At 32.3% G+C, this 26,476-nt stretch overlaps 1 protein-coding gene across 8 annotated transcripts in view; it reads left to right on the forward strand.

The window, feature by feature from the left end:
- The window catches only part of LOC127739083 (cytochrome P450 2C29-like), a 480,581-nt gene that overhangs the window by 144,338 nt on the left and 309,767 nt on the right, over positions 1–26,476 (forward strand). For 2 of the 8 annotated variants that reach the window (XM_052250659.1, XM_052250657.1), the window contains exon 9: positions 4,730–5,055. The exons of 3 other annotated variants lie outside the window; for them this stretch is intronic. In XM_052250659.1, the coding sequence (XP_052106619.1) occupies positions 4,730–4,874 (145 nt within the window). In that variant the 3' untranslated portion in view covers positions 4,875–5,055. Of the gene's footprint in view, positions 1–3,621; positions 3,829–4,695; positions 5,056–26,476 lie in introns of those variants that run through there. 3 more of the 8 variants (XM_052250658.1, XM_052250663.1, XM_052250664.1) reach the window with 3 other exon arrangements.

The following is a 26,476-nucleotide window of genomic DNA, read 5'->3' on the forward strand; positions in this document are numbered from 1 at the left end:
TCAGATTTGAAAGTATTAAAAGTAAATTTTGAATAGGGTGTTTTTTAAGAATTGGGCTTTTTTTTTGGAGAACAAAGACTTCCCTTTTAGATATTAATTTTGAAGAGGGCTTACTGAGGAATAAAAACTGCAGTGCTATACATATCAAGTTGTAAGAGGGATTTGGTTTATATTCAAAACTAAGTTGTAGACGTCAGATTTTACTACATCCCCGCAAACAAAGTTTGGGGGTATATAGCTAAGGAATCACAATGTCCGTCTGTCTATCTGTCTGTTTGTCTGCCAGTCCCGCTTCGTGTCTGGTGCATAACATTTATATCGTAACACTTAGCTAAACTAAACTTCGTATGCAGTTGCATCATGTGCAAGGACTGTGTCAAATATCAAAGTCAGGTCACTTTGACCTTGACTTTGACCCATCTGATAGTAAAACCTTGTCCAATTCGTGTCTAGCTCATACCTTTTGTTCCTTAAGACTTTGGTTAACCAAACTTAGTATGCATTTGCATCATGTACTGGGGGTGTGTCACATACGGAAGGAAGGTTATTCTGCCCTTGACTTTGACCACTATGATAGAAAAAACCTTATCCAATTCGTTTCATAGCTTTTGTACTTTTAAACTTAGGTTAACTAAACATGGTATGCAGTTGCATCATGGGCTTTGGGTGTGTCATATACCAAAGTCAGATAACTGTGGCCTTGACTTTGCCTTTCGACCACTATGATAGCACCTTATCCAATTCATGTCTGGCTCATAACCTTTGTACTTTAAAACTTAGGTTAACCAAACTTGGAATGCAGTTGCTTCATTGACTTAGGATGTGTCAGACTTAAAAGGCAGGTCTTTCTGAACCTTGACCTCTTTAATAATTAAACCTTGTATGATGTGTGACATGTGCATAACTTTTGTACCATAGCACTTAGGTTGAATAAATTTGATATTCTGATACATTGGTTTATGAGTTGTGTCATATATCGAAGTCATGGAACTCTGACCTTTTTTTTTACCTTTCAGTCCTATAATAGTAAAGCATTGCCTTATTTGTTTTTGTGAAGCTTAACTTTTGTATTGTAGCACTTAGATTGACAAAACTTTTTATGCAGAAGCATCATACTGACCTTGACCTTTAGTATCTGAATTTACAGCTCTATTTATGATTTTTTGTCGTCACTATTTATAAAATAATAGTACTTGGCTTAGTAATTGGGTTGTTTTAGCTATTGGAATTGACTGGGTTTGTGTAGGAATTGGGATTGTGTTAGCTAAAAGATCTATGGTTGACTGGTCTTATATAAGAAGTGGGATTGTGTTAGCTAATTGAGTTGACTGAGATTTAGTTAAAAATTGGGATTGTGTTAACTAATGGAGATGATTGGGTTTATGTTGGGAGTTGGATTGTGTTTTCTTGTGGAGATTATTGGGTTTATGAAGGCAGAGGGATTGTGTTTGCTAATGGAGATGACTTGAAGGGTAGAAGACGATTCTTAATACAAACAATGCAATATTTTGGTGTGGGAAGATCTTTGCTTGAAGAAAATATCGTAGAAGAAATACAGAATGTCGCAGACGATAAGGAAAAAATGAAAGGAGCGGAGATAACCAATTTAAATGAAATGATGATAAAGGCTAGCTGCAATGTTATACATAGTCTTATATTCGGATATAGGTTAGTTCTTATCTGTTACATGTACCAGTGTATTGCATAGCCTTTTATCGGATATAGGTAAATTATTGTCTGTTCCATTCATTGGTGTTACATACTCAACCTCATATTCAAATATATACAAGTAATTGTCTGCTTTATTTATCAATTCTGAACAGATATAGGTAATTGTTTGTCTGCTTTACACAGACAAATAAAGATATGGTAGATGAAACCCAGGTGTGTGGTATAAGCACCTCTTTTTAAGCATCGCCCGTTATGCCATCAGTGTGGCAGTGTGGGATACACATCTCTCAGAATGGAATATGCACCTCTTGTTATGTATGACCTGTTATGTATTGAGAGCAGTAATCCTAATCAATTTCCATGTGAACAGTATGGGATAAGCATCTATTCTTATGTATCACATGTCATATATTGAACAGTCTTCGTAAAGACGATTGTAGCGGCGGCGTTGTTACTGCTGGAAAAAAACACGACTGCAACTACGCTTGATTGGTCATTCTTATGGATGATTCAGTAACCGGATATACAAAAGAGGTGCCAAGAAGAAATTACAAAGGCAAGCATAATGTTTCAAATAAATAATGTTTTGCTTAGTATACATACAATATACAAATAGTTGACAAAAATTTATTTGAATTATCATTGATATTAAAAAATTAACGCGTTACATTACCATAAGTTTTACACTTTATTTGTTGCTCGTTTTGCGCAACATGACTGGTGTCACTAGCTGAGCTTGAAATGTTTTTTCGTCAGGAAAGCTTTGATTTTTTAATTTGGATCATTCTGCTGAATTTTAATTTTCCCATGCATTGTATTGTAGTATGGTGATTGTCTTTAAGTCGTATTTCTTTTGTTTTTTATCTTCAGCTTATAATTTTTAGTGCTCCATGGTTTTTCCCTATTTTAAGACCAATTGAGTATTGATAATTCGAAGAACTTATTATTTTTTTCCACCGAAATATATACAATTCTCGGCAATGGTAAGTTTGTCCTGCTTACTCCAGTGCTCGGTATGGGTTAGGTGTTCCTGATAACTCAGGTGCTCTCTTTAGGTAAGTTGTTTCTGTTAACTCCAGCGCTGGGTAAGTGAATGTAGTTCCTGTAAATAGGTCCTTTTAAATAAGGTGCTTGGAAGGGGAAGTCGTTCCTCCTAACATAAGTGTTCCGTGTGTTGTTCTCCTAGGCGGATTTAAGGGGGGCAAGGGTGCCCCCCCCCCCCCCCCCCACCCCTTTTTGTTGGAAAAAAATGGTTGAATATTTAGGGACCACTGAAGCATGACTGGAGCGGGCCCCCTCTCAAAGCAGTCATGGGGCCCCTTGTGAAAATATCTGGATACACCTCTGGTTCTAGTCTACCCAGATGCTTGCTAAGAGTGAATAGTTCTTATACTACTTAGGAGAATGATAAATGAGTGATCACTAAGGTGATTAGTTATTCACCACATTGTACTTACTTTTAGGTAATATGACCAGGTAGAAGGGTTTGATTATCTGATAGACGTTATTTGGCCTACACCGAGTCTACTTTAATGGAAATACAAAGACTGTCAAATACAGGTAGACAAAGCATGTTCCAATTATCAGAATCACTAGTAAATACAAAGACTGGGCTGTTAAGCATAAAACCACGTATGTTAAGATATCCAATAAAAAAAGTGAACAGAACTGACGGCAAAGTACTTCTGATTAAAGAGATAAGAATTAATGAGCCAACAAAAACCTCTTGTATTTACGTACCATCGGGATTTAAAAAAAATGTTATCCATTGTTCGAAAGCAGTGGAATACTTTTAGAACGTAAAAACAAACTTGATATGACCTCTTCAAGCTAAACATTTACACTAAAAAAATAACATTACTATATTGACTTTCCTCTTTTATAGCCATTTTTGCCGTTGTGCACATTGCAGTTTTTGTAACATGTGTATTTACTTCTATCTTTTTACAGCTATTTTTGCTCATCCCTATGTAGCAGTTTGTGATACAACAACCAATGGCTTCAAAATACCTAAAAATACCATTATTGATCCAAGCCTGATCTCTGCACATTTTGATGAAACAATCTGGAGAGACCCGAAGGAGTTTAATCCAGGGAGGTTTCTAAATCAAAACAACGACATAATCAACAAAGAATATTTGATACCTTTTTTATCAGGTACGTATATTAAATAACAAATATTATTTTAAACACATATACATTTCTTTTCGAGAGGCATTGAAGCAAGCCTGTGTGTTATTGAAATTTAAAAAAAAATGCATTTTTCAATGAGTGTTTGTTTTTGTGCCATTTGCAACGAAAGTTGCATTGGGCGAGACATTGGTAGTATTTTTATGTCATCTTACTCTGACATCATTTTCATTCTTCAGCGGTCAGGATAAATGTATTTCATTCATCAGTTGCTTTATATAAAAGGTAACCAATATTTTATTACCTGAATTGAACGGTCTAGTAAGGAGAAGTGTAGTCTGTTAAGATCGTTAGTCAATGATGATTTTAGTATTGTTTTGCAAGTGCAAGTATCTGCCCATGGTAATTGTTCATTTGTCTATTCTATTGAGTCCTTTTTTGTCAAATAGCTCCTAACGTTGTAGTGTATTAACGCATCCCTGGCTGTCATATGTTGAGGTTTGAGCTCATGATGAACGTAAATCTAGAAAGCCGGTGGACTTTGAGCCCAAGATGGTGTCATCAGCTCTGTAGTTAGTGCTTCGGTAACGACACGGTTTATGGCATATGCTTATTTCAAATTCCCTGTTCATAAATTAAGAAATTATTAAAAAACTAAGGTTTCAACTCCCTCAGATTAAGTTGACCTTTGATAAATTTGGCTATTCTGTTTAGGACTTTTTTTTATCATATAGCTCTTAACGTTGCAGTGTATTTTCGCATCCCTGACTTTGAAATATTTAGGTTTGAGAATTCATGATGAAGGTAAATGGAAAAAAAATCTCTTTGGAGACATAATATTTATAATGTGTTCACTTCATTTACTCACTGACTGATTTAGTTTTTGTATTACAGGCCCACGTATCTGCCCTGGAGAATCGTTAGCAAGGTCAGAATTGTTTCTGATCTTTTCAAACCTTCTACATAGATTTGAATTCTCTAAAGTCGATCCAGATGATATTTCATCATTTGAAGGGATAACCGGGATAGCAATGACACCATCGCCATACCGACTTAAAGCTGATTTAAGATAAATTGACCCTATGTGTGTAAATCCAACATGTCAAACAGAACAGGATTTTAGAATACATGTACTTAATTTCATATTGTTTGAACTTATATGTACCAATTAATATGATATTTGTTTTTATATATTTTATCATAGGCTGCAATCGTTTGAAATTCTATTGAAATTAAAGAAAACGATAAATTCAACATTTAGTTAAAAAATATTGTTCCTGTATATTACTGAAAAAGTTTGTTTTTGATTAAGTTGAAAAATGTTTGTTTCGAATATAAAACCCATGCCCCCAACAAATGACGAATAACAATTATTTTTTCAGGAACAATTTTTTTTTAAACACAATGTACAGATGGGTGTGGTCCTAACCTGTAGAAAAGTTAACTTGGAGCAGACTTGTTGACTGCTTTCTAAGTTAACTTGAGAAATTTTAAGCAGACAAGCAAGTTAACTTCGTCGTTGGTAGACCAGACATACGGTTTGCTTTTTTAGGACTGCTGCAGACCTATTGACAGGTCTGCTCCAAACCAGAATTGTGGACAACTCTGCTTTTGACCAGTCCTGAGTACAGGTCTGCCCTAGACCAGACCTGTGGACAGGTCTGCTCCTGACCAGACCTGTGGACAGGTCTGCTATTGACCAGACCTAAGGACAGGTCTGCTTATGACAGGTTACCGTGTTTAAGACTTTTCAGATCAGACTTGAGCTTTAAATATGTTACAATAATCGCATTGATATTTTCCCCAGTAGGCCTATATAGCAATTTTTTTACTCCTTAGACTCTATAGATATTATACGCATAAAAAAATCTTTTTCCTTTCATATACTTATATAATTATATACATTAAACAATGGCTATAAAAACATATACAGCTATCATCAAAGAAATGAAAGTTTGTTTTTTTGTTTTTGAACAAAAGGAGGACATGCTGGCACTCTAAATTTATGCACACAAAATTTTGTAGTTATTGTTATCCAATATTGCTTTCATTTATATTATACATCCAATTTTGTTGTCCAAGTCAGCATGAGGTATCAAAACTACTGAAATTTTGTTACGTATCAATATATTCAATAAAAGGAGGACATGCTGGCACTCTAAATTTATGCGGACAAAATTTTGTAGTCTTTGTGTTCCAACATTGCTGTCATTTATATTATACATTCTATCCTGACATAAAAATATTCCTTATCTACAAGTACTTTGCGGCTATAAAGATTTACATAATAAACTGCAAATATGGTCAGTTTAGTTTGATGCAGTCAAAAAATTTTGTCGTACAAGTCAGTATGAGGTATCAAAACTACTGACATTTTGTAACGTATCATTATATTCAATAAAAGGAGGACATGCTGGCACTCTAAATTTATGCAGACAAAATTTCGTAGTCATTGTGTTCCAATATTGCTGTTATTTGTATTATACATCAAATCCTGACATACAAAATATTTCTGATTTACTATGAGGCTATATAGATTTACATAATAAAGTGCATATATGGTCAGTTTAGATTGATTCGGTCAAATACGTTTGTTATAGGAGTCAGCCTGGGGTATCAAAACTACTGAAATTTTGTTGCGAGACAATATTTTGAATAAAAAGTGGACATGCTGGTATTCTAAATTGATGCGGACAAAATTTTGAAGTCATTGTGTATAATACATTCTATCCTGACATAAAAATATTGCTGATTTACTATTCGGCTATATAGATTGACATAATAAAGTGCAAATATGGTCAGTTTAGGTTGATGCGGTCAAATAATATTGTTATAGGAGTCACCACGAGATGTCAAAACTACTGACATTTTGTAACGTATCAATATATTCAATAAAAGGAGGACATGCTGGAACTCTTACTGCGGACAAAATGTTGTAGTCATTGTGTTCCAATACTGCTATCATTTGTATCATACATTCTATCCTGACATAAAAATATTGCTGATTTATTATACGGCTATATAGATTTACATAATAAAGTGCAAATATGGTCAATTCAGGTCGATGCGGTCAAATAATTTTGTTGTCCAAGTCAGCATGAGTTATCAAAACTACTGAAATTTTGTTACGCATCAATATATTGAACAAAAGGAGAACAATTATGGCTGGCACTTTAAATTTATGCGGACAAAATTTCGTAGTCATTGTGTTCTAATATTGCTGTCATTTGTATTATAAATTAAATCCTGACATAAAGATTTTGATGATTTACTATGCGGCTATATAGATTTACATAATAAAGTGCAAATATGGTCAGTTTAGGTTGATACGGTCAAATAATTTTGTTATTGGAGTCGGCCTGGGGTATCAAAACTACTGAAATTTTGTTGCGAGACACCATTTTGAATAAAAAGAGGACATGCTGGTACTCTAGATTTATGCGGACAAACTTTTGTAGTCATTGTGTTCCAATATTGCTGTCATTTGTATTATACATTCTATCTTGACATAAAAATATTGCTGATTTACTATACGGCTATATAGATTTACATAGTAAAGTGCAAATATGGTCAGTTTAGGTTGATGCGGTTAAATAATTTTGTTGTACAAGTCAGCATGAGGTATCAAAACTACTAACATTTTGTTACGTAGCAATACACTCAATAAATTAGTAGGACATGTTGGCACTTTAAATTCATGCGGACAAAATTTTGAAGTCATTGTGACTGTGTTCCAATATTGCCGTGAGTGTCATTTGTATTATATATTCTATCCTGACAAAAAAAATTGCTAACATACTTTTCGGCTATATAGATTTACAAAAGAAAGTGCACATATGGTTTATACGATTTTTTTTAAAGAATTTGATATGTATTGGAATATATGTTCAATGGCCGTTAGCATTGTAACCAATATCGTTTTTTAATTTATAGAAAGGCTGATCACGGATAAATTTGTATAACAAGCAAAGTTTTACGTGTACTTTATTTACAAATACATGTATTTAATCGTGTTTATATCACGGAGGTATTAATTTTACTTTATTTTTCTATGTTTATACCAAAAATCAAAGACATTAAAAAACATTTTTAAAAAATCGATGTAGAGCGGTCCTGGTTACAAGTTAACTTAGTGTTGAACAGACCAGCCAAAAAGTTAACTTGAGAACAGGTCTGGTTCGATCGGAGTTGTCAAAATCAAAGTTAACTTATGTTAACTGGTTTCGAAGTTAACTTATGTTAACTTATGTCAGGACTGGTTCGAAGTTAACTTATATCAGTAGCGGACCTGTTTCCAAGTTATCAGACATAAAATCAGTCCTAGGACCAAGTCCGCTTTTCAAGTTAACTAGATTGTGGTCCTAGGACTGGTCAGAGCAGTCCTAAATCCTGTCATAGGTTAACTTTGACAAGTCCAAATGACTGGTTATCAAGTTAACTTGCTGTACAGGTTAGGTCTGCACCCATCTGTAATCTGTTTTCTTATTTTTTTTTCTATTCTAAACTGACCATGTGTTATAAAGGGACATCTGTCATGCGCAATGAAATATGACTTTACTATGAAGTAATTACCTTACTCTATTCACTAAAGCTGAAAAACGATTACAAAGAGTTGTTCTTAAAATATTTATTGATTGATGGATAGGATGAAAAGAAAAACGATCGGGTGATGATTCCTACAATCATTTGTTCTACATTTAGTTTTCTTTGCACAATTATATAAAACAATCAATAGAAAAAAAATCTATTTGCAGATATGTTTTAATAAATGAAAAACATGCAATAAACGACTGATCTTGTAAATCGATTGTAATTTTAATAATGAACAAATGTAAATATAGATTCTTTTTTATTGGATTACTCAAATTGCTATTGGCAAAAAAATAATGTTTTGAAAATTTGTTAAACAAAAAGTATATGAAACTCTATCATTTAGCCATTTATATCTTGTTCTTTGTTCTCTGTTTGTTTTACTACTAGCTTTGTATTCTTCTGGTATATTATCAGTATCCGAGTTTAGCATTCACCCAGTAGTGACAACATTAAGTTTGGAGTCAGTCAAATGATAGGTAATTTGTTCATTTGAATTCCAGTTCACTATATTTTATAACTATGCTAAAGGTAAGATAACAACTACTAAAGGGGAATATTTGATAGACGGTACTTGCTCTTCTTTGTAACATGTGTAATGTCCTGACGTTTTTATTCATTTGTGTACTTTATCTATTTGAAATCCCTACTTCTCAGGTTTATTCGATAAATATATTTCATGAAACAGGTGTTGTACACAAGTACATTCTGTTATACGTTTTTTGTTTTTTTTTTTCATATAATATTGACTGTTCTTTTCTATATCAAAATTGTGTACACTTGTTGATATCGAATACTACACAATTTTCAGTTATCTTGCAATGTTCATATGGTGGCGGTATGATGAACACTTGGACGTCAACTGATTTTGAAGTGTTAAACGGATACATTACGTAATTTAAGCTTAATCCTTTAGTTTTTGTATTGTTTTAATTGTATTATTTTCTTATGTTACAACGAAAGGCCAGAAGACTGCCATTCTTTTAAAAAATACTGCATGGGCCCGTAATGCTATGTTAATGCTTTATGATGAATTCATTGTACACATATCAGACCAAATTCATTAAATTGTGTAGAATGATTCTAAACGGCCATGTTTGAAAACTCTAATTATCTTTTTTTTTATTCTCAAAGACCATTTAGGAAAGATAGAGTTTTAAATTGATAAAGAATTTCAAAAAAGTATCTCATAATTTAAAACTAATCTGCCATCCGCCATGTTTGCTTTGTCTTTGGTTAGAAGGGGTGCGGTTGAATAAGATTGTTCAAAAGAAGAGCAAGCGTAACTAGTATCTCAATTAGTAAGATCGGTAGTATGATAGTTATAATGTAGACTTGATGTCCTTTCATTTGATATGTGACAACACCATCTTCCAAGAAGTTTAATTTTTTTGCACTTAATAACCCAATCCAACTCATTTTTGAGGGACAATAATTTGATGTTTCAAATGTACACACTATGGCCTTTCATTTGATATGCGACAACCTTACCTTCGAAGACATTTTTTTTACCCACTCAAAAACCCCACCCAACCCATTTTTGGTGGATATACATTTGATATTTGAAATGTACAATTTATGGACTTTCATTTTATATGTGACAACCTTGCCATCTTAGAGGTTTTACATTTTTGCACTCAATGACCCCACCTTTTTGTTTGGGATGATAAATGGGGTTTTAAATTTTCGTTTTTGAAAAGAACTCATTTAGATGTTCAATTTGATATGTCACATGGCATATGGCAAAGTCCAAAAAATGATGCAATATCAATTTTATAAATAGAACTTATGAAACTTACAAAGTCAAAGTGAAACATGAAAATTTCAAACTGATTATTTTTTCGTCAAATGGATTGGTGTATAATCATGTAAAACTCTTCAATATCCAAACCTGTCAGGTGATTAGCTGTTGCTGATACAGAATATATGCCCCCACCAACAAAGTTTCAAACTGCAACATATCTTAAACGACAATAGATATCTCAAATCTGCTAAGTGTAAGATGGTCTGCAGATGAAGTACAACATTGTTAATTAACAAAATAGCTCATTAAGGGCACAACGAACTACTAAATATATGATGCAATACTGAACTTGAGAACAGGACCATTTGACTTTTCTAAAGGTGACAAGGTCAAGGTTACAGTACCCTATGAAGGTCAAGGTGAATGTCCTCATGACCTTGACATTGACAGTATTGCAGTTTTTAGGAGGTTGATATCTGTTACCGTTCAAAGATACACACAAAAAACTATAATTTGAAGAATTATCTCGGCGTAATTTTTGAACGGATGGCCGGACAGTTTTAAGTCAAATGTATAAAATGTAGAGCTCTAAGAAAAGAAAATTTCAAACGCTAAGTGTATATATCTTTCTCTTATCGTTTTCTTAACATTCAAGCTTGAAATTTAAGCATACAATTTATTTGCACTCGATGACCTTTGACCTTTGACCGTGGGGGCAAACGAAAGGTTGTATGAACTCAAGATTACTAATGAAGGTTCTTCCGGTTCTCGAAATGTAATTTTTCTAAAATTGAGTATTTTTCAAGGGAAATAATTTTTATAAGGGTTGATAACAAAATAATTGTTTATGTTTATTAACATTGCCATCTGTTCTTGTACATGTTGCTTTTTTCAGATCGTTTCTATCTGTAATAATTTTTAAGATATATGCGAATGAAAGTGTTTCAAGGGGATATAACTCTAAAGAGAATGATGCAATCCTACGTAGGGTCATTTGGTAAGACTTCATAATGTGATTTACCTATTGTCCAAATAAGGTCATGATATCTTCAAAAACAACGAAGGGGAGGCCATGTCGAAAAAAAAATTAAAAAATGAAATCCTACACAGTTTTATCTGGTAATGCTTCACGATGAGGTCTATCGATGGTCCAAATTTTGTCTTTTTTTCTGCAATTTCACCTTGACCTTCAAAAAGTACTATAACCTTGACCTTGTGACCTTTTGAAAGGTCAAGTGGTCCTGATTTGAATGGTTGTAGTCCAATGTCTCTACGACTTCCTGTTCTCAAGTTCGGTATTACATCATATATTTTATTATTCATTGTACATTTAATGAGCTATGGTATTGCCTAACTTTTTTTATGGTGTTGAACTTTATCTGCAGGATCAATTTACACTTGACAGATTTGAGATATCTGATGTCATTTGAGAGATATTGCAGTTTGATATTTTGTGAGGGGAAAAGGGGGGCAAACATTTCTGAAACAAAAACAGCTAGATACCTGAAGATGAGTATAATATGTTCGAATAAATACCAAAAACATTGATACATAACAAAGAAATACAAGCAGTTTGATATTTGTATGTTTAACGTTGACTTTGTAAGTTTTATAAGTTCTATATATAAAATTGAAATTGCATCATTTTTTGGACTTTGACAAATGGGGTCATGTGAAATATCACATAGAACGTCCAAATGAGCTCTATTAAAAAAATAAAAATTTAAACCCCTTTTTTTCCTTCATTAACAGAAGGGTGGGGTCATTGAGTGCAAAAATTAAAACTTCTAAGATGGCAAGGCTCTTGCGTATCAAATGAAAGTCCATAAAGTGTACATTACAACTATCGTACTACCGATCTTGAAAACTGAGGTGGCGAAAAGTTACAAGTTTAAGAAGGTATGCTTGTCGCATATCAAATGAAAGGTCATAAAGAGTACATTACAAATATCAGACTTTTAAGGGAAAGACCTTTTAATTGTTTGTACTAGTTGAGATTATTGTCCTTCAGGAAGCACAACTGTCTATTTTCGAAAATGCAAACCAGTATAACAAAAATACCGAAATCCAACTGTTTTTGTTTAAATGTTATATCTTTGTTATATCTTCTGTGTGACTCTATATGAAATCAGACGTGGTTTCAGAAAAAAAACACAATGAGCTACTTCTTAAACACACTCTTACCTGTTCCACAAATGAGAAAATATTAAAAATGGGACAATAGTTGGAGTTAATTTGAAAACTTTTCGTTTCTTTCAATTTTTGTTATTTGCTTATAATACAGACGCAATATACATGATATACAAGCTTTAAAACCGTGTCTCAGATTTATGGCACTAACTGGTAAAGGAACACCAGTAGTGTGGGTAGCATGTTGTAATAACTTGACTGGTAATCATGGGAAGACAGAAAGTATAAACTTCAACTAACCTTATTTTAAAAAGTGATCAATAATCTTGTGGATATACTCTGCGACAATTTTCTCACATCAATGTTAGCAAGTAAAAGATATCACATACCAAGAAGTTCCGGCAATACTCAACTAAGATCAATGGCTTTTCAAAAGTGACCACTTGGCACTTTTTTAATCAGCAACAGTAGCTGAGGATCCCTCCTTGGTATCCTTTAAGAGGGAGCTTCCAACACTCTCTTTCTAGTTCCCCATATTCTAAGTAAGTCAAAGGATGAAATATAGCTGTGCCGGCGTGGATTATTTTCATGTTGATGCCACGGAAGCCAGTTTAGTTCAGGCCAGATGAACAAAAAGCAAATGGGTATTTTATAAATTTACTCTATTTCTTTACCCCACCGGAAGCGTTGAGTATTGGTCAGGATTGACAGTTCAACGTATGATGTAAATGGATTCCTTCATCAAAAAAAAAAACTGAGTGCCACGATTGTCAGAAGTGCTGAAAGTGGCCATTAACGCCAACATTCAATCAATCAATCAGTCAATCAATATATTGTTGGGAAAATTTAGAATTAATAAGCTTTATCAAAGACAGTGTGCTTGTTTTATCAATTATATTAAGATGTTCGCAAACTACTGATTATTTGTTCGAAAATTATAATAGTACACAACAAAAGCTATAAAATTGAAAAAGGATAGTATTGTTTTGACAAGATATTTCCATTTGTTTTGAATATATAAATATTACACATTCAGTTGCAAAGTCTGTAATACCATCTGAACGACATCCTAATTTATGTAAAAGTTTACAAAGGGGATTCATACTTATCGTTTTACTTGTACAAGTAAATGAATTGCAAGTTCAATGATCAACATAGTATTGCAACATCCGTAGGTATGTATTACATAACTGATTTCTCACGATATCATTTCATTAATTCTAAAAATATATTATTCAAATCATATAGTGTCATATTCAAACCGACTTCTCAATATCATGATGAGATAATAAATTCGGGTAAATACCCCATATCAGAATAATATGGAAAGTTATTTTATAGTCTTTAAATAGTTTTTGGTAATCTAATGTTTAACGATTAAATAGTTTTGACATGACATTACTATAACTTTACAAATACTATTCGTATGTTTGTACGTACAACAGATATCAAAAACGTTCTCCAAAATAAATAGTAGGATTTATCAAATGTATTGTATTACAGATTCACAAAGACTATCCTTGGACAGACGACCAAAATCTGAATTATGATACTAATCTCTGCTATAATACAAAGATTATTCTAATAGATATAAGAAGATGTGGTATGGGTGCCAATGAGACAACCTTCCATCCAATTAACAATTTGTAAAAGTAAACCATATAGGTCAAAGTACGGCCTTCAACACGAAGCCTTGGCTCACACCGAACAGCAAGCTATTTTGGGCCCCAAAAATGACTAGTGTAAAACCATTCAAACAGGAAAACTAACGGTTTCATCTATATAAAAAACGAGAAACGAGAAACACTTATGAACCACATCAACAAACGATAACCACTGAACATCAGGTTCCTGACTTCGGACAGGTGCAAACAAATGCATCGGGTTTAAACGTTTTAATAGGCGCCAACCTTCACCCTACCTGAAACAATAGTGTAACATCACAACAAAGAAAGACACACGATAAAATATCAACTGAAATGGCTTACCTCAATCAAAAGACATATTAACAAAAACAAGTGAACATACACTGAACGAATAAATTTGATCTATGACACAATGTAAATACAAAATTAATAAAACAAGGGGGTTAGATGTAAAACAATATCAAAAAGACAACCATAACCTTGGACAAAATACCGTCAAATAAAATAACGTACACAGGTAAATAAAAATAATTTTGTTGTAATGTATAAATGGAGTACGGAAATAATTTTTACAAAATAAATAATTTTTATGTCCTAGTACGAGAACAAAAGTGAAAATTTATCGTCATACTGAACACTTATCAAAGGTGGTATACATTAAGAATAGTGAGACTAGATATAACTCTGAATAAGTAAACATTAAATAACAAATGTACATTACAAATTGTATCAACAGGTCAAATTACCACGAAAGTACGATTTGAGAGTACTCGCAGTTACTGAAAGCTAGTTAAAAGCCAAAAACAATTAATAATAAAAAATCATGCATCAAAGACTAAAATCAACTAAAACACATCGCAGGGATTTAGTGTTTAACATCATGGACAGTCAAAGAAGACATGACTTCTGCAATACCAAAATAAAAGTATCGACAGGCAGTAGAATGGTAAGGAGTTAACCTGTTAATAAATATGTATAATTTAATATATAGTGAGAGTAATCTCTATTTGTTCATGATTTTATTATTTTTTGGTGATGTTGTATCCTTTTAGACTTGTTATATATTATATTTTGTAGTGTACTGTATCATAATTATATGATCCATCGCCCCGTAAGATTTATTGTTGGTTATTATTCAGTCATTTGACAGAGTAATCTCTATATAGAAAATGAACGTGGATGTGTATTTATACATCCCAAAAAAACCGTTAGAAAAGAATACAAATTTAGTTATGATTTAATTTGCTGATGACAAAATCGACATCTGTGCCAATGTAAACTATATTCAAAGATCTAATTACAACATTGGTAAGATAACCTTTATTAATAAGTTTGTTTAAAGGTTCGATGAGTTTACACGTATCACATTGTGATTTCCGCGCTTTTAGTACAATATTACCGTAAAATTTAGTTTTTAATAAGTTTTCTACAGGTACAGCCATATTTAGTAATGAAATCTTTGTATCTATGAAAGAATTTAGTAAAAGATTTAAGCAATTTATGGTAACGAAATCCCTGACTTAATTATTTACCAGTGATGCATTGATTACGTACGTTAAAATCTATGACATAACTACACAGACGGGCATAACGAACGAGTTGGGATATATAAACACCGTATGATGGAGCCAAAGGAACATCGCCGCCTAAAAAAGGAAAATTAAATATAGGGAATGAAAGATCGTCTCTTTTGTCGTACATTTTAGTATGGAGTTTCCCTTTAAAAATTGAAATGTCTAAATCTAAAAAAGGACAACTACTGCTGTTTATGATTTATTTAAAGTAAGTTCCTTTGGGTAAATTTCGGTAGTATATTTAGAGAACTCTGGATTATTTAACGAAAACATATCATCAAGATAACGGTAGGTATTGTTGAATGTATCAACAAAAGGTAACAATGACGTGTCTTTACTGAGTTTGGTCATGACCTGAGATTCATAGCATCTATATACGGTTTAATATCGCTTTAAAATAATACAAATAAATAAAAGGAAGGGTTAAATAACTCATATCTGAATGATTTTGCTGAAAAGACGAAATTTCATCTTTCAACAAAATTTGTACATTATCTTAATTACTTTTTATATTGACGATTATTCGAATTTCCTATTGTGACGGCATGAAAAAAGGCGACCATGCCTGATGACGTCACACAGAAAGAAAACATATTTTTGCAGATCATTCGAAAAGAAGGAATAAATTTGTCTGCGTATTGTTTGAAAATCATTAGAGAAACAAATTCCACCACCAAATCTCGTGTAATATCGGCGAGCTTCGCGTTTTAAATTTGAAAATTTAACTGTCTAGAGTGGATAAATATCGTATCACACTCGATGCAGTGGTAGAATCTATATATATCTTTTGTTTTATTCATTCGTGGAGTGGGGTATGAAGAATAAGCGAATAATTAAACAGAAACAATGATTTTGGATATAAGATATATTCTCTAAATTCATGTCTGAGAGAAAAATCCATAAATGTTTAAAACAAAAAAAATGAAGTAAAACATACATAGTGTATTAGAAAAAATGAACAAAGATTTCACTGACCAGCCTTATTGCTCACGTCTAGGAGACATTTTCGCAAGTACTGTCAATTGAACAACAATCAATTTAGAAATATCTTATCTACATTAAAATTATCAACCGTGCATTCACAATTACCAATATATGACCCTCTTTTTTTGATGGGTTGTTGTCTTTTTGACTTAAAAGAAGAATACACTACATCTTATAGAGACAACACTTATTAGTTATTTGTTTATTTGATACAACATAATTCTTTTTGACAGCCGGGCATCTCTTGTGAGGGTCTTGATGGGGTTTACAGAATAGAGAATAATTACCCAAAAAAACAAAAAAATTAGAAAAAAATTAGCAAAGACGGTAAAAAAATAGAGAATAATTGGGATGCAAAATATTAAAAATAACTGTGAAAAATTCACGAATTAGGCGATAAAATACTGATTACAAAAATGAACTATGTACAGAATAAGGAAATCATGAAACAACAATTAAATCATATATAATGATTTTCCTGAGAATTTTACAGAATAAGCGTTTTTTTCAAAGATAAAGAAAAATTATCAAAAAAATAAATAAAGAAAGCATGAATGAAGGACCCACTTGTATAGGATTTTAGCTATTCCTCACCTTTTTTGATGTTCTTTGATAAGAAACAGTTTTGTCCTTATAATAATGAAATAAGATCAATTTCGTTAAGATTGACGTACCTTTTAAAATGGCCCTATTATCAAATAAATTCAGCACTACATGTACCTATTTGATTTTAAAGTCCAATCAATCTGTAATATGAATTCGCAAGTGCAAACGCATGCACTCGCACAATAAGCATATGGTCTTCAAAAACAAGAGAGGCGTCTATGCTATATAAGTCATTATCTTAAACGAATATTCAATATAGCGGGACGTGATCTGCTTACCCTTCCGGAGAACATATATGCATGCTTTAACCTCCAATTTTTTTCAGTCGGAAAGCAAGCCCTTATAAACGACCGTTGTTGCTACTTTCTTTTAAAGACAATATTGGGACTGATATTAAAACCCGTCGCTCTGAAGTTGCGTTATTTTCGCGGAAAAATTAAATTTGCTGCAATTTAGAAATTTTCTGTTTTCTGTTTCTTACTTCCCGTTGTAGTCAGAAATTGATGTCTCAAGCATATGTCTTGTTTATAATAGAAAATATAATTCAAACTGGCTGTCCTATAACAATTACGTTGAAAATCATGCGAGTTGTCTGTTCGTTTTTTCTTCTATTTTCACAGATAAACTTACATTATATAAATTCTGCAGAAGTATAAAAAAAATAATACGTATCTCACAGTAAAACAACTTTTTAAAGTCTAAAGATCTGTCAAAGCTTATGAAACCCCGTCTGAACTAAATTCAATTAAAGACAATTTTTGACATTGTAGTTTTTTTGTCTCACACATCTATATCAACATGCATGTGAACCGAATGTACACAACATTTAGTGTGTTTCAAAATACACTTTTATTTGAAAAAGCAATGGAGAATTCAGCTTTGAATTTGAATGGATAAATTATTCTATTTTAGTTAAATGTTTGATGTTAACTGAAACAAAAAAGGTAAGATAATTTTATACTGTCTGTGCACAAGCTAAAATCAATATGAATTGAAAAAATCATTCAGACAGTCGTGATGTAAATATTTTTTGTGATGAGGAACTCCTGTAAAAGTTGAAAGTTAAAACAAATATTACATGTACAATGGTAACATTTGGGAAATTAACCAATCGAAACAATGAACCACAATGCATTGTGGGCTACTACACGTTTACTATCACATAAAAGCACGTAAAACTTGGTTGAAAAGTGTCATTTTGTATTGTTTCGCGGAATTTCATGTTTAATATTTAGATTCCTCTAATGTAATACATGCATAATCTTCAATTTGCATGGTTAGATTTTAAAAATATTGTTCACAGGCTTCAGCATTCGACTTTATTTTTCGTCTGGTCAAAGTAGTAAAGATCAGGTGTCCTATTTAGTTTGCTAAATTATACAATCATACCCTTATAAGTAGTGTACTTCCTTCTGGTCTCCTATACATTTTGCGATGGCAAAAATAATTATAAGGTTTTGTGAAACCTGTCAGGAGTTTGCGGTGTTACAGTTTTTTTTTTTTCATTTTTGAGCGAGGGCCTCGGTGGCCGAGTGGTCTAAGTAGTTACTACTGTAATCACTAGCCAGTCAACACTGAGGTTGTGAGTTCGAACCCCGCTCATGCGGGTGCACTCGACTCCAATCTTAATTGACTAGGATTGTCAGTTTTCCTATCGAAGGTCGTTGGTTTTCTCTGGGAATCCGGCTTCTTCCACAAATAAAAACTGGCCGCCACGAAATAGCCCAAAAGCGGTGCTTAAAAGTGGCGTTAAAACACCAAAAATCAAAATCAAAATCATTTGTGAGCGAAAGTATGCAGCCATCAGCTGTTGGTACCTAACATGTTGCTAGCCTCCTGAAGTGATGATCACATTTGGACCCTGCATTTTAATTGTTTTACGACTTTTTATTAAGTGTTTTTCTTGTATGACCTAAGGTCTTGATAGGTAAAGGAAAGCAAACGTATAACTGGCTAAACCTACGATATGTTGTGAATGTCCTAAGTCAGGCTAACTTGATCATCATGACCATATGTTGTTCGATGTTGGTTGTCTTTTTTGTTTTTGTTTAATTGTCTATTTTATCGTAGTCGAATGTAGGAAATGGAGACATCTTTGGAGGTAATTTCTGTCATCTCTTTCGTGTATAAGTAATTTTATAATCAATGTTGTCAATTTCAAATATTTCTTCTTTTATTGGCTGAAACGATCCAAATTCTACCAAATAGTTTTCAGTTTACATAATCTGTCGGTTTAAATTTTCAGTATTCTCGCTAAAGTGAGTCCATGAGTCCTGGACCCATGAAAGTCTGTCTGGACTCATCATTTTCAAAACTGGTGAGTCCAAAGATGCATTAGGATTGTAAACTATTGTATCAACTATTTTTAATAAGCTTTGGATTTTCAAATATTTGGCCTCGAGCATCACTGAAGAGACATTGATTGTCGAAATGCGCATCTGGAACTGAAAAATCGGTACCGTTTATGTTATTAGCATATATACCACCATTTTAAAGCAAAAGTTTTTAAAAAAAATCTAAAATTGATGTCATTTCCATGCTGTATTTTGTCAAGGAGACTGAAATAATAATTTATATAGCAATAAAATTTCTTCTTCTCACTGTTGGACTCTCGATGACTTAAATGACGAGAACCTGGACTCGCCTTTAAAAATCCTTGGGAGAACCCTTCTTTTTCGATCATTTAAGTATATACATTTTCTGAAACTTTTTATCTTGGTTTTTCATATATTGGTAACATAAAACACTGTTATGAACGAGAAAGGGAATCTCAATTTATAACAAGTTTTTAACGTCACTAAGTTAAGAAGACCGATCATAGCCAATTCTTCTGAATTTATATGTTTGCTGTGGTTCTGTCAATGTCACAATATTTAGATGACCGTCTTTAGCCAGTCCTCCAGAAAAGATTTGTTTGCTAAATTTCCAATCATGTTATTGATTTCTTATATTTATAAATGTATTTAATTTTTATATTGACATTTTATAAATAGGTTTTATAGCGTAGGTGTCTTAAAAAGTATGAACAACGCAAAAGCCATGCACATTGTTATAAACTATTATTACCGAAATAAATGTTATTCCGTACAACTAAAACTACTGCAAAACAGCAAAGAAATGCAATTAGAAAAGAATTTTATCACATTGATGAATTGAAAGTCCTTTAAAATCTGTTTTGTATGGCAACATAATAATTATAGACAACAGTCGTTTGAAAACAATGACAATGCCATGCTATTGCTTCTGTGGTGCTGTTCCCGGATATGGTGGTGGCGGTGGTTGGTTGTAAGCGAAAGTGGATGGAGCTGGTTGGCCTGGATGAGCTCCAATCGGCGGTGGATATGCGGGATTTTGTACAGGTGGATACACTGAGCCACCTGGCGGAGGATACTGATTATACTGTGGCGGTTGTTGTTGACCTGTTAAAACACAAAAAAATCATTAATTACAATAAAAGAAATATTTCATGCATCACCCATGTTAAGATTAATCACTAGTACTCATTGTTCGTAGATAACATAATCATTTGAGAGAGAGAAAAGTGACTTATAAGTAGTTAATTATGTACGATTTGAATTAATTTATAAAGTCAACTTATCTGCGTAATAAGTGAATTAAAGTTTACCTATTATAATAAAAATTTAATTCCAGAAATATAAATAAATAGAAAAACAAAGGATATGGGGTATCCATCTATGACGCAAAATCAGTACATGCACATAAAAAAAAAACACACAAAAAGCAAAGGAATATGCATATTTGGTTAGTTGCGTTTTTACCGAAAAGGGATAAGGTTTAATTTGCATGTCTAATGTGTGTCTTAAAATCGATGATAATCATAATAATAGCTATTTCTATTTCAAATGCTTTCCTATTTATACTTGTCATGAGCAACACGACAGATATAGTTAGTGGCATATGTACTACTTACTCTTCTGTAGGTGTTTTAGTGTTTACTTGATAGACTACTGTATACTCACTTAGTCCTTGCTATCCCTGATGGCACATAGGGCAAGGACATTTCTTGTCCTTGTTTCCGTAACTGTATTTTTTTTTATGAGACGAGATAGTTGGTCCTGTGCTCAACCCCAAATCTGGAGGGCTAATGGCTTTTGTGTTAAGCAAGGCTTACGAGTCATGGTCTGTCGAGTTTTGTTCGAGTTGGATTTTTTAGACAGATGGCCTTGCTGGGCAAATGACTCTTACCTAGCAAAACTATTTACTATTTACTATTTACTATCTGCCCATAGTTTGGAGCAAGGTTGAGGAGTCCTAGGTCATGCCCAATGATATGTAGTTTGGACTTTTAGTGTTTACCTGTTTAGTGTCGGGACTACTATTATATATATATATATATATATATATATATATATATATATATATTAAGAAGATGTGGTATGATTGCCAATGAGACAACTCTCCATGAGAGAACTATTATTATTACATGAGGTATAATTATGTGACTAAAGTAGGTATGCATGCATAACTAATATGCTTTCATTTGTACTTACTACCCTTACAGGTTGCACTTTGTAAAGACAGCTGTTTCACAAATCGAGCCTCTTTTGGGGAGATATATAATATTCATAGATATTTTGTTGTGTTTACGTACTGGTACCCTGATATGATCTTTATGTTTCATCTCATAGAGAAATACCTTCGGAATGTTACCAGTATAAATATTTATTGAAAGCGGCGAAAATTGAATTCTGAGGAAGACCAAAAGTGAAGGTAAGGGTACTACAGAATTTTATGTAAGTTTAAACTCTAAGAAGTTCAGGGTATATAAATGTTAAAAATATGCCGGAAAGCCCTATATTTTCACCATTTAATGTAATAGCAGTGCAAACCGACTTTCCATTCTAGAATATATTTTTTACGAAACTTCATAGTAAAAGTGGCACAGTTTTAGCCGTAGAGGGAGTTCCTATGGGACATTGCATTGTCTATATTTACAGAAGTGCAACCTACGAGTGATATAGCATTACTTCTTTAGCTTATTAAACGTTTCTACTTATTTTAGAATTTTATTTGATAAGCTTTGAATATATAGCCAACTATCTCTTTATCTAATACAAAATCACGTATGGAGTGTGATCATACTATTTATACGACTATGAATTCGATATCAACTTTGACCATCAACCTCTAGACACACTAATAATACCAATCAAATGTAGATTTTTATCAAAGAGAAACTTTAGTCACTTTGTTATACATCCTGTAAGAATAATGTGTATGACTTTATATCGAAAAAAAAATTCTATAAGAGTTGTAGCAATTATATCTGCAATCAACTTAATTTTGGGATAATCAGTTTATCAATAAAGATTGGGTATGTTGATAAGATTTGTGCGGAGACTTCATTTACCACTTTAATAATGAAGTTTCGTAAAATATTATATCCTAGAATGGGAAGCTCATGTGCACTACTATTTTTTTCAGAGGTCAAGATATAGGGCTGTGCGGCATATTTTCAACATCTATATGCCCAGAACTTCTTAAGAGTTTATACTTATACTAAAATTATATACTATCCCTTCCCTCCTCAGAATTTATCTTCGCCGCTATTCGTGTGTTTATATACTTGTCACATTCTCAAATTATGGCTTTACGAGATGAAACATAGAAATCATATCTAGGAATTAAAACAAAACATCTATGGATATTATATATCTCTCCCAAATAGGCGTGTTTTGAAAAACAGCTATACAATAAAGTGTAACATAACAATTATGCGTTCGGTGATAAACAAAGTTATTTAAACATGGCCATAGTTATTCATATTTAAAGGAGACTTATTTTCTATACTGACTTTTGACGAAAAAGAACATCTGTTTAAATCTTTATTTTCTACTTTTAATTATACAATTTCGAAGTACGATGATGTTTTTGCTGTGAACTTCTCGTATTTCTGCGAAATCATAATTGAGATACCAGAGTAAAGAAATTATCGGATCGGTTAATTTGCAGACTGTGTCCACTACAAACTGCTTAGAGTCTGAAAAGACCAGTTGTTGTGCTCGACCAGTAAAGTCGAGCACAGATTTTACTCGGCTTGTCTATACAGTACTTAACTGTACTCGACTTTGGTCTCGACTTTACTTAAATAGTCTGAAATGGTCTCGACCAAGGCTTGACCTGTCTCGACCAGTCTTGACCTGTCTCGACCAGTCTGGACTCAGTCTGGACTCAGTCTCGAGCATTCTCGACCTGTCTCGACTAGTCTTGACCTTCAATTTTAGTCTCAACTGGTCTGAATCAGCCCATCTAACTAAATTAAATATTGATCTTACAAAATTCCAGGTCATTTGGTAGTTGGTTCATTGCTGGGAAATTAAAGAAGTAAATTAATAGGTAAAAAAAGCAAGAATTTTCAGTTTTGACTAAATTCAGATAGTTGTCTCTAATTATTTCTATAACTTTTTCAAATCAACTTGGATTTTCATAAAACTATACAGCTATCTCAATTATACATTATTCTTACTGAATCCCAGGTCGTTATGAGGTTTGGTGTATTGCTGTCAAATTTAAGAATTTAATTAAGAGGGAAAAAAAAAGAGATTTTTCTTTTTGGTTAAAATCAGATAGTCAACTTTAATTATTTCTATAACTTTTTCAAATCAACTTGGATTTTCATTAAACTCTACATCTATATCAATTATACATTGATCTTACTGAATCCTAGGTCGTTATGTAGTTTGATGTATTGCTGTCAAATTTAAGAATTTAATTAATATAGTTAAAAAAAAACTAGAATTTTCAGTGGGACTGAATTCAGCTAGTCAACTTTAAATTTGTTTATCATTTTTTCAAATTAACTTGGATTTTCATATAACTTTACAGCTATCTCAGTTGTATATTGATCTTACTGAATCCCAGGTCATTATGTAGTTTGGTGTATTGAAGGATTTAATTAATCTAGGTCAATTAAGCCAGAATTTGCAGTTTGGAACTAAATTCAGATAGTCATCTTAAATTTTGTTATAACTATTTCAAATCAACTTGGATTTTCATCAAACTATACAGCTATCTCAATTATATATTGATCTTAAGGAATGCCAGGTTGTTTGCAGTACTTTGGTTTATTTCTGTCAAATTTAAGGATTTAATTGATAGGTAAAAAATAAAGCTAGAATTTTCCGTCGACTGAATTCAGATAGTCAATTTTTAAATTTGTTTATTACTTTTTTCAAATTAAATTGGATTTTTATAAAACTATTCACCTATCTCAGTTGTATATTGATCTTACTGAATTCCAGGTTGTTATGTTGTTTGGCATATTGCTGTCATATTTAAGGATGTAATTAATCAAGATAAAAACAGCTAGAATTTTCAGTTTGGACTAAATTCAGATCGTTATCTTTAAATATTTTTATTACTATTTCAAAGCAACTTGGATTTTCATCAAAATCTACAGCTATCTCCAATATATATTTATCTTACAAAATACCAGGTTATTTGTTAATTTGGTTTATTGCTGTCAAGTTAAAATATTTCAGCCTTTTTTACCTATTACCTAAGTCCTTAAATTTGACAGCAATACACCAACATACAAAACAACCTGGCATTTTGTAAGATAAATATATAATAAAGATAGCTGAAAAATTTGATGAAAATCCAAAATTCATAAAACTATACACTAATAGGTGTATAGTTTTATGAAAATCCAATTTAATTTTAAAAAGTAATAAACCAATTTAAAAATTGACTATCTGAATTCAGTCGACTGAAAATTCTAGTTTTTTTTTTACCTATCAATTAAATCCTTAAATTTGACAGAAATAAACCAAAGTACTGCAAACAACCTGGCATTCTATAAGATCAATATATAATTGAGTTAGCTGTATAGTTTGATAAAAATCCAAGTTGATTTGAAATAGTTATAAAAAATTTAAGATGACTATCTGAATTTAGTTCGAAACTGCAAATTCTGGCTTTATTGACCTAGATTAACTAAATCCTTAAATTAGACAGCAATACACCAAACTACATAATGACCTGGGATTCAGTAAGATCAATATACGACTGAGATAGCTGTATAGTTATATGAAAATCCAAGTTACTTTGAAAAAATAATAAATAGATTTAAAATTGACTAGCTGAATTCAGTCCCATTGAAAATTCTAGTTTGTTTTTACCTATATTAATAAGATTCTTAAATTTGACAGCATAAAACCAAACTACATAACTACCTGGGATTCAGTAAGATCAATGTATAATTGAGATAGATGTAGAGTTTGATGAAAATCCAAGTTGATTTGAAAAAGTGATAGAAATAATTAAAGTTGACTATCTGAATTTAACCAAAAAGAAAAATCTAGTTTTTTTTTCCTATTAATTTAATCCTTAAATTTGACAGCAATACACCAAACTACATAATGACCTGGGATTCAGTAAGATCAATATACAACTGAGATAGCTGTATAGTTATATGATAATCCAAGTTAATTTAAAAAAATAATAAACAAATTTAAAGTTGACTAGCTGAATTCGGTCCCACTAAAAATTCTAGCTTTGTTTTTACCTATTATTTAAATTCTTAAATTTGACAGCAATACACCAAACTACATAACGACCTAGGATTCAGTAAAATTAATGTATAATTGAGATGGCTGTATAGTTTTATGAAAATCCAAGTTGATTTGAAAAAGTTATAGAAATAATTAAAGACGACTATATATATATATATATCTGAATTTAGTAAAACTGAAAATTCTTGCTTTTTTTTACCTAATAATTTACTTCTTTAATTTCCCAGCAATGAACCAACTACCAAATGACCTTGAATTTTGTAAGATCAATATTTAATTTAGTTAGATGGGCTGATTCAGACCAGTTGAGACTAAAATTGAAGGTCAACACTAGTCGAGACTTGTCGAGACTGGTCGAGACAGGTCGAGACTTGGTCGAGACCATTTCAGACTATTTTAGTGAAGTCGAGACCAAAGTCGAGTACAGTTAAGTACCATCGAGACAAGTCGAGTAAAATATGTGCTCGACTTTACTGGTCGAGCACAAAAACTGGTCTTTTCAGACTCTGAGCAGTTTGTAGTGGTCACGTTTTCAATGAGCGCGGATAATCATTAGGGTTATGCATGAATTAAATGAAACTCTTATCGATACGACTTCATATCGCGCCGTTTTGTGTTCAAAGATTCACTTGGATTTTCTTTTTGTATGTTGGATTGTATATTTAAAATGGATTTAAAAAATTAGAAAATTTGAAAGCTACTGTTGAATCTTGTTAAGGAATCGAATTTAAAGTTAGAAATGTTAAAGTTATCATTTTACTCTCTTTTGCATTATAATAGTATTATCCTAGTAAGAACACACCTTTCTCTTACATAAAGATACACAGATATATATATTGCAAGCTGCTAAATACATACAAGTGAACA

The sequence above is a fragment of the Mytilus californianus genome, unplaced genomic scaffold (assembly GCF_021869535.1).
Source record: "Mytilus californianus isolate M0D057914Y unplaced genomic scaffold, xbMytCali1.0.p SCAF_4, whole genome shotgun sequence".
NCBI classification, from domain to species: Eukaryota; Metazoa; Mollusca; class Bivalvia; order Mytilida; family Mytilidae; genus Mytilus; species Mytilus californianus.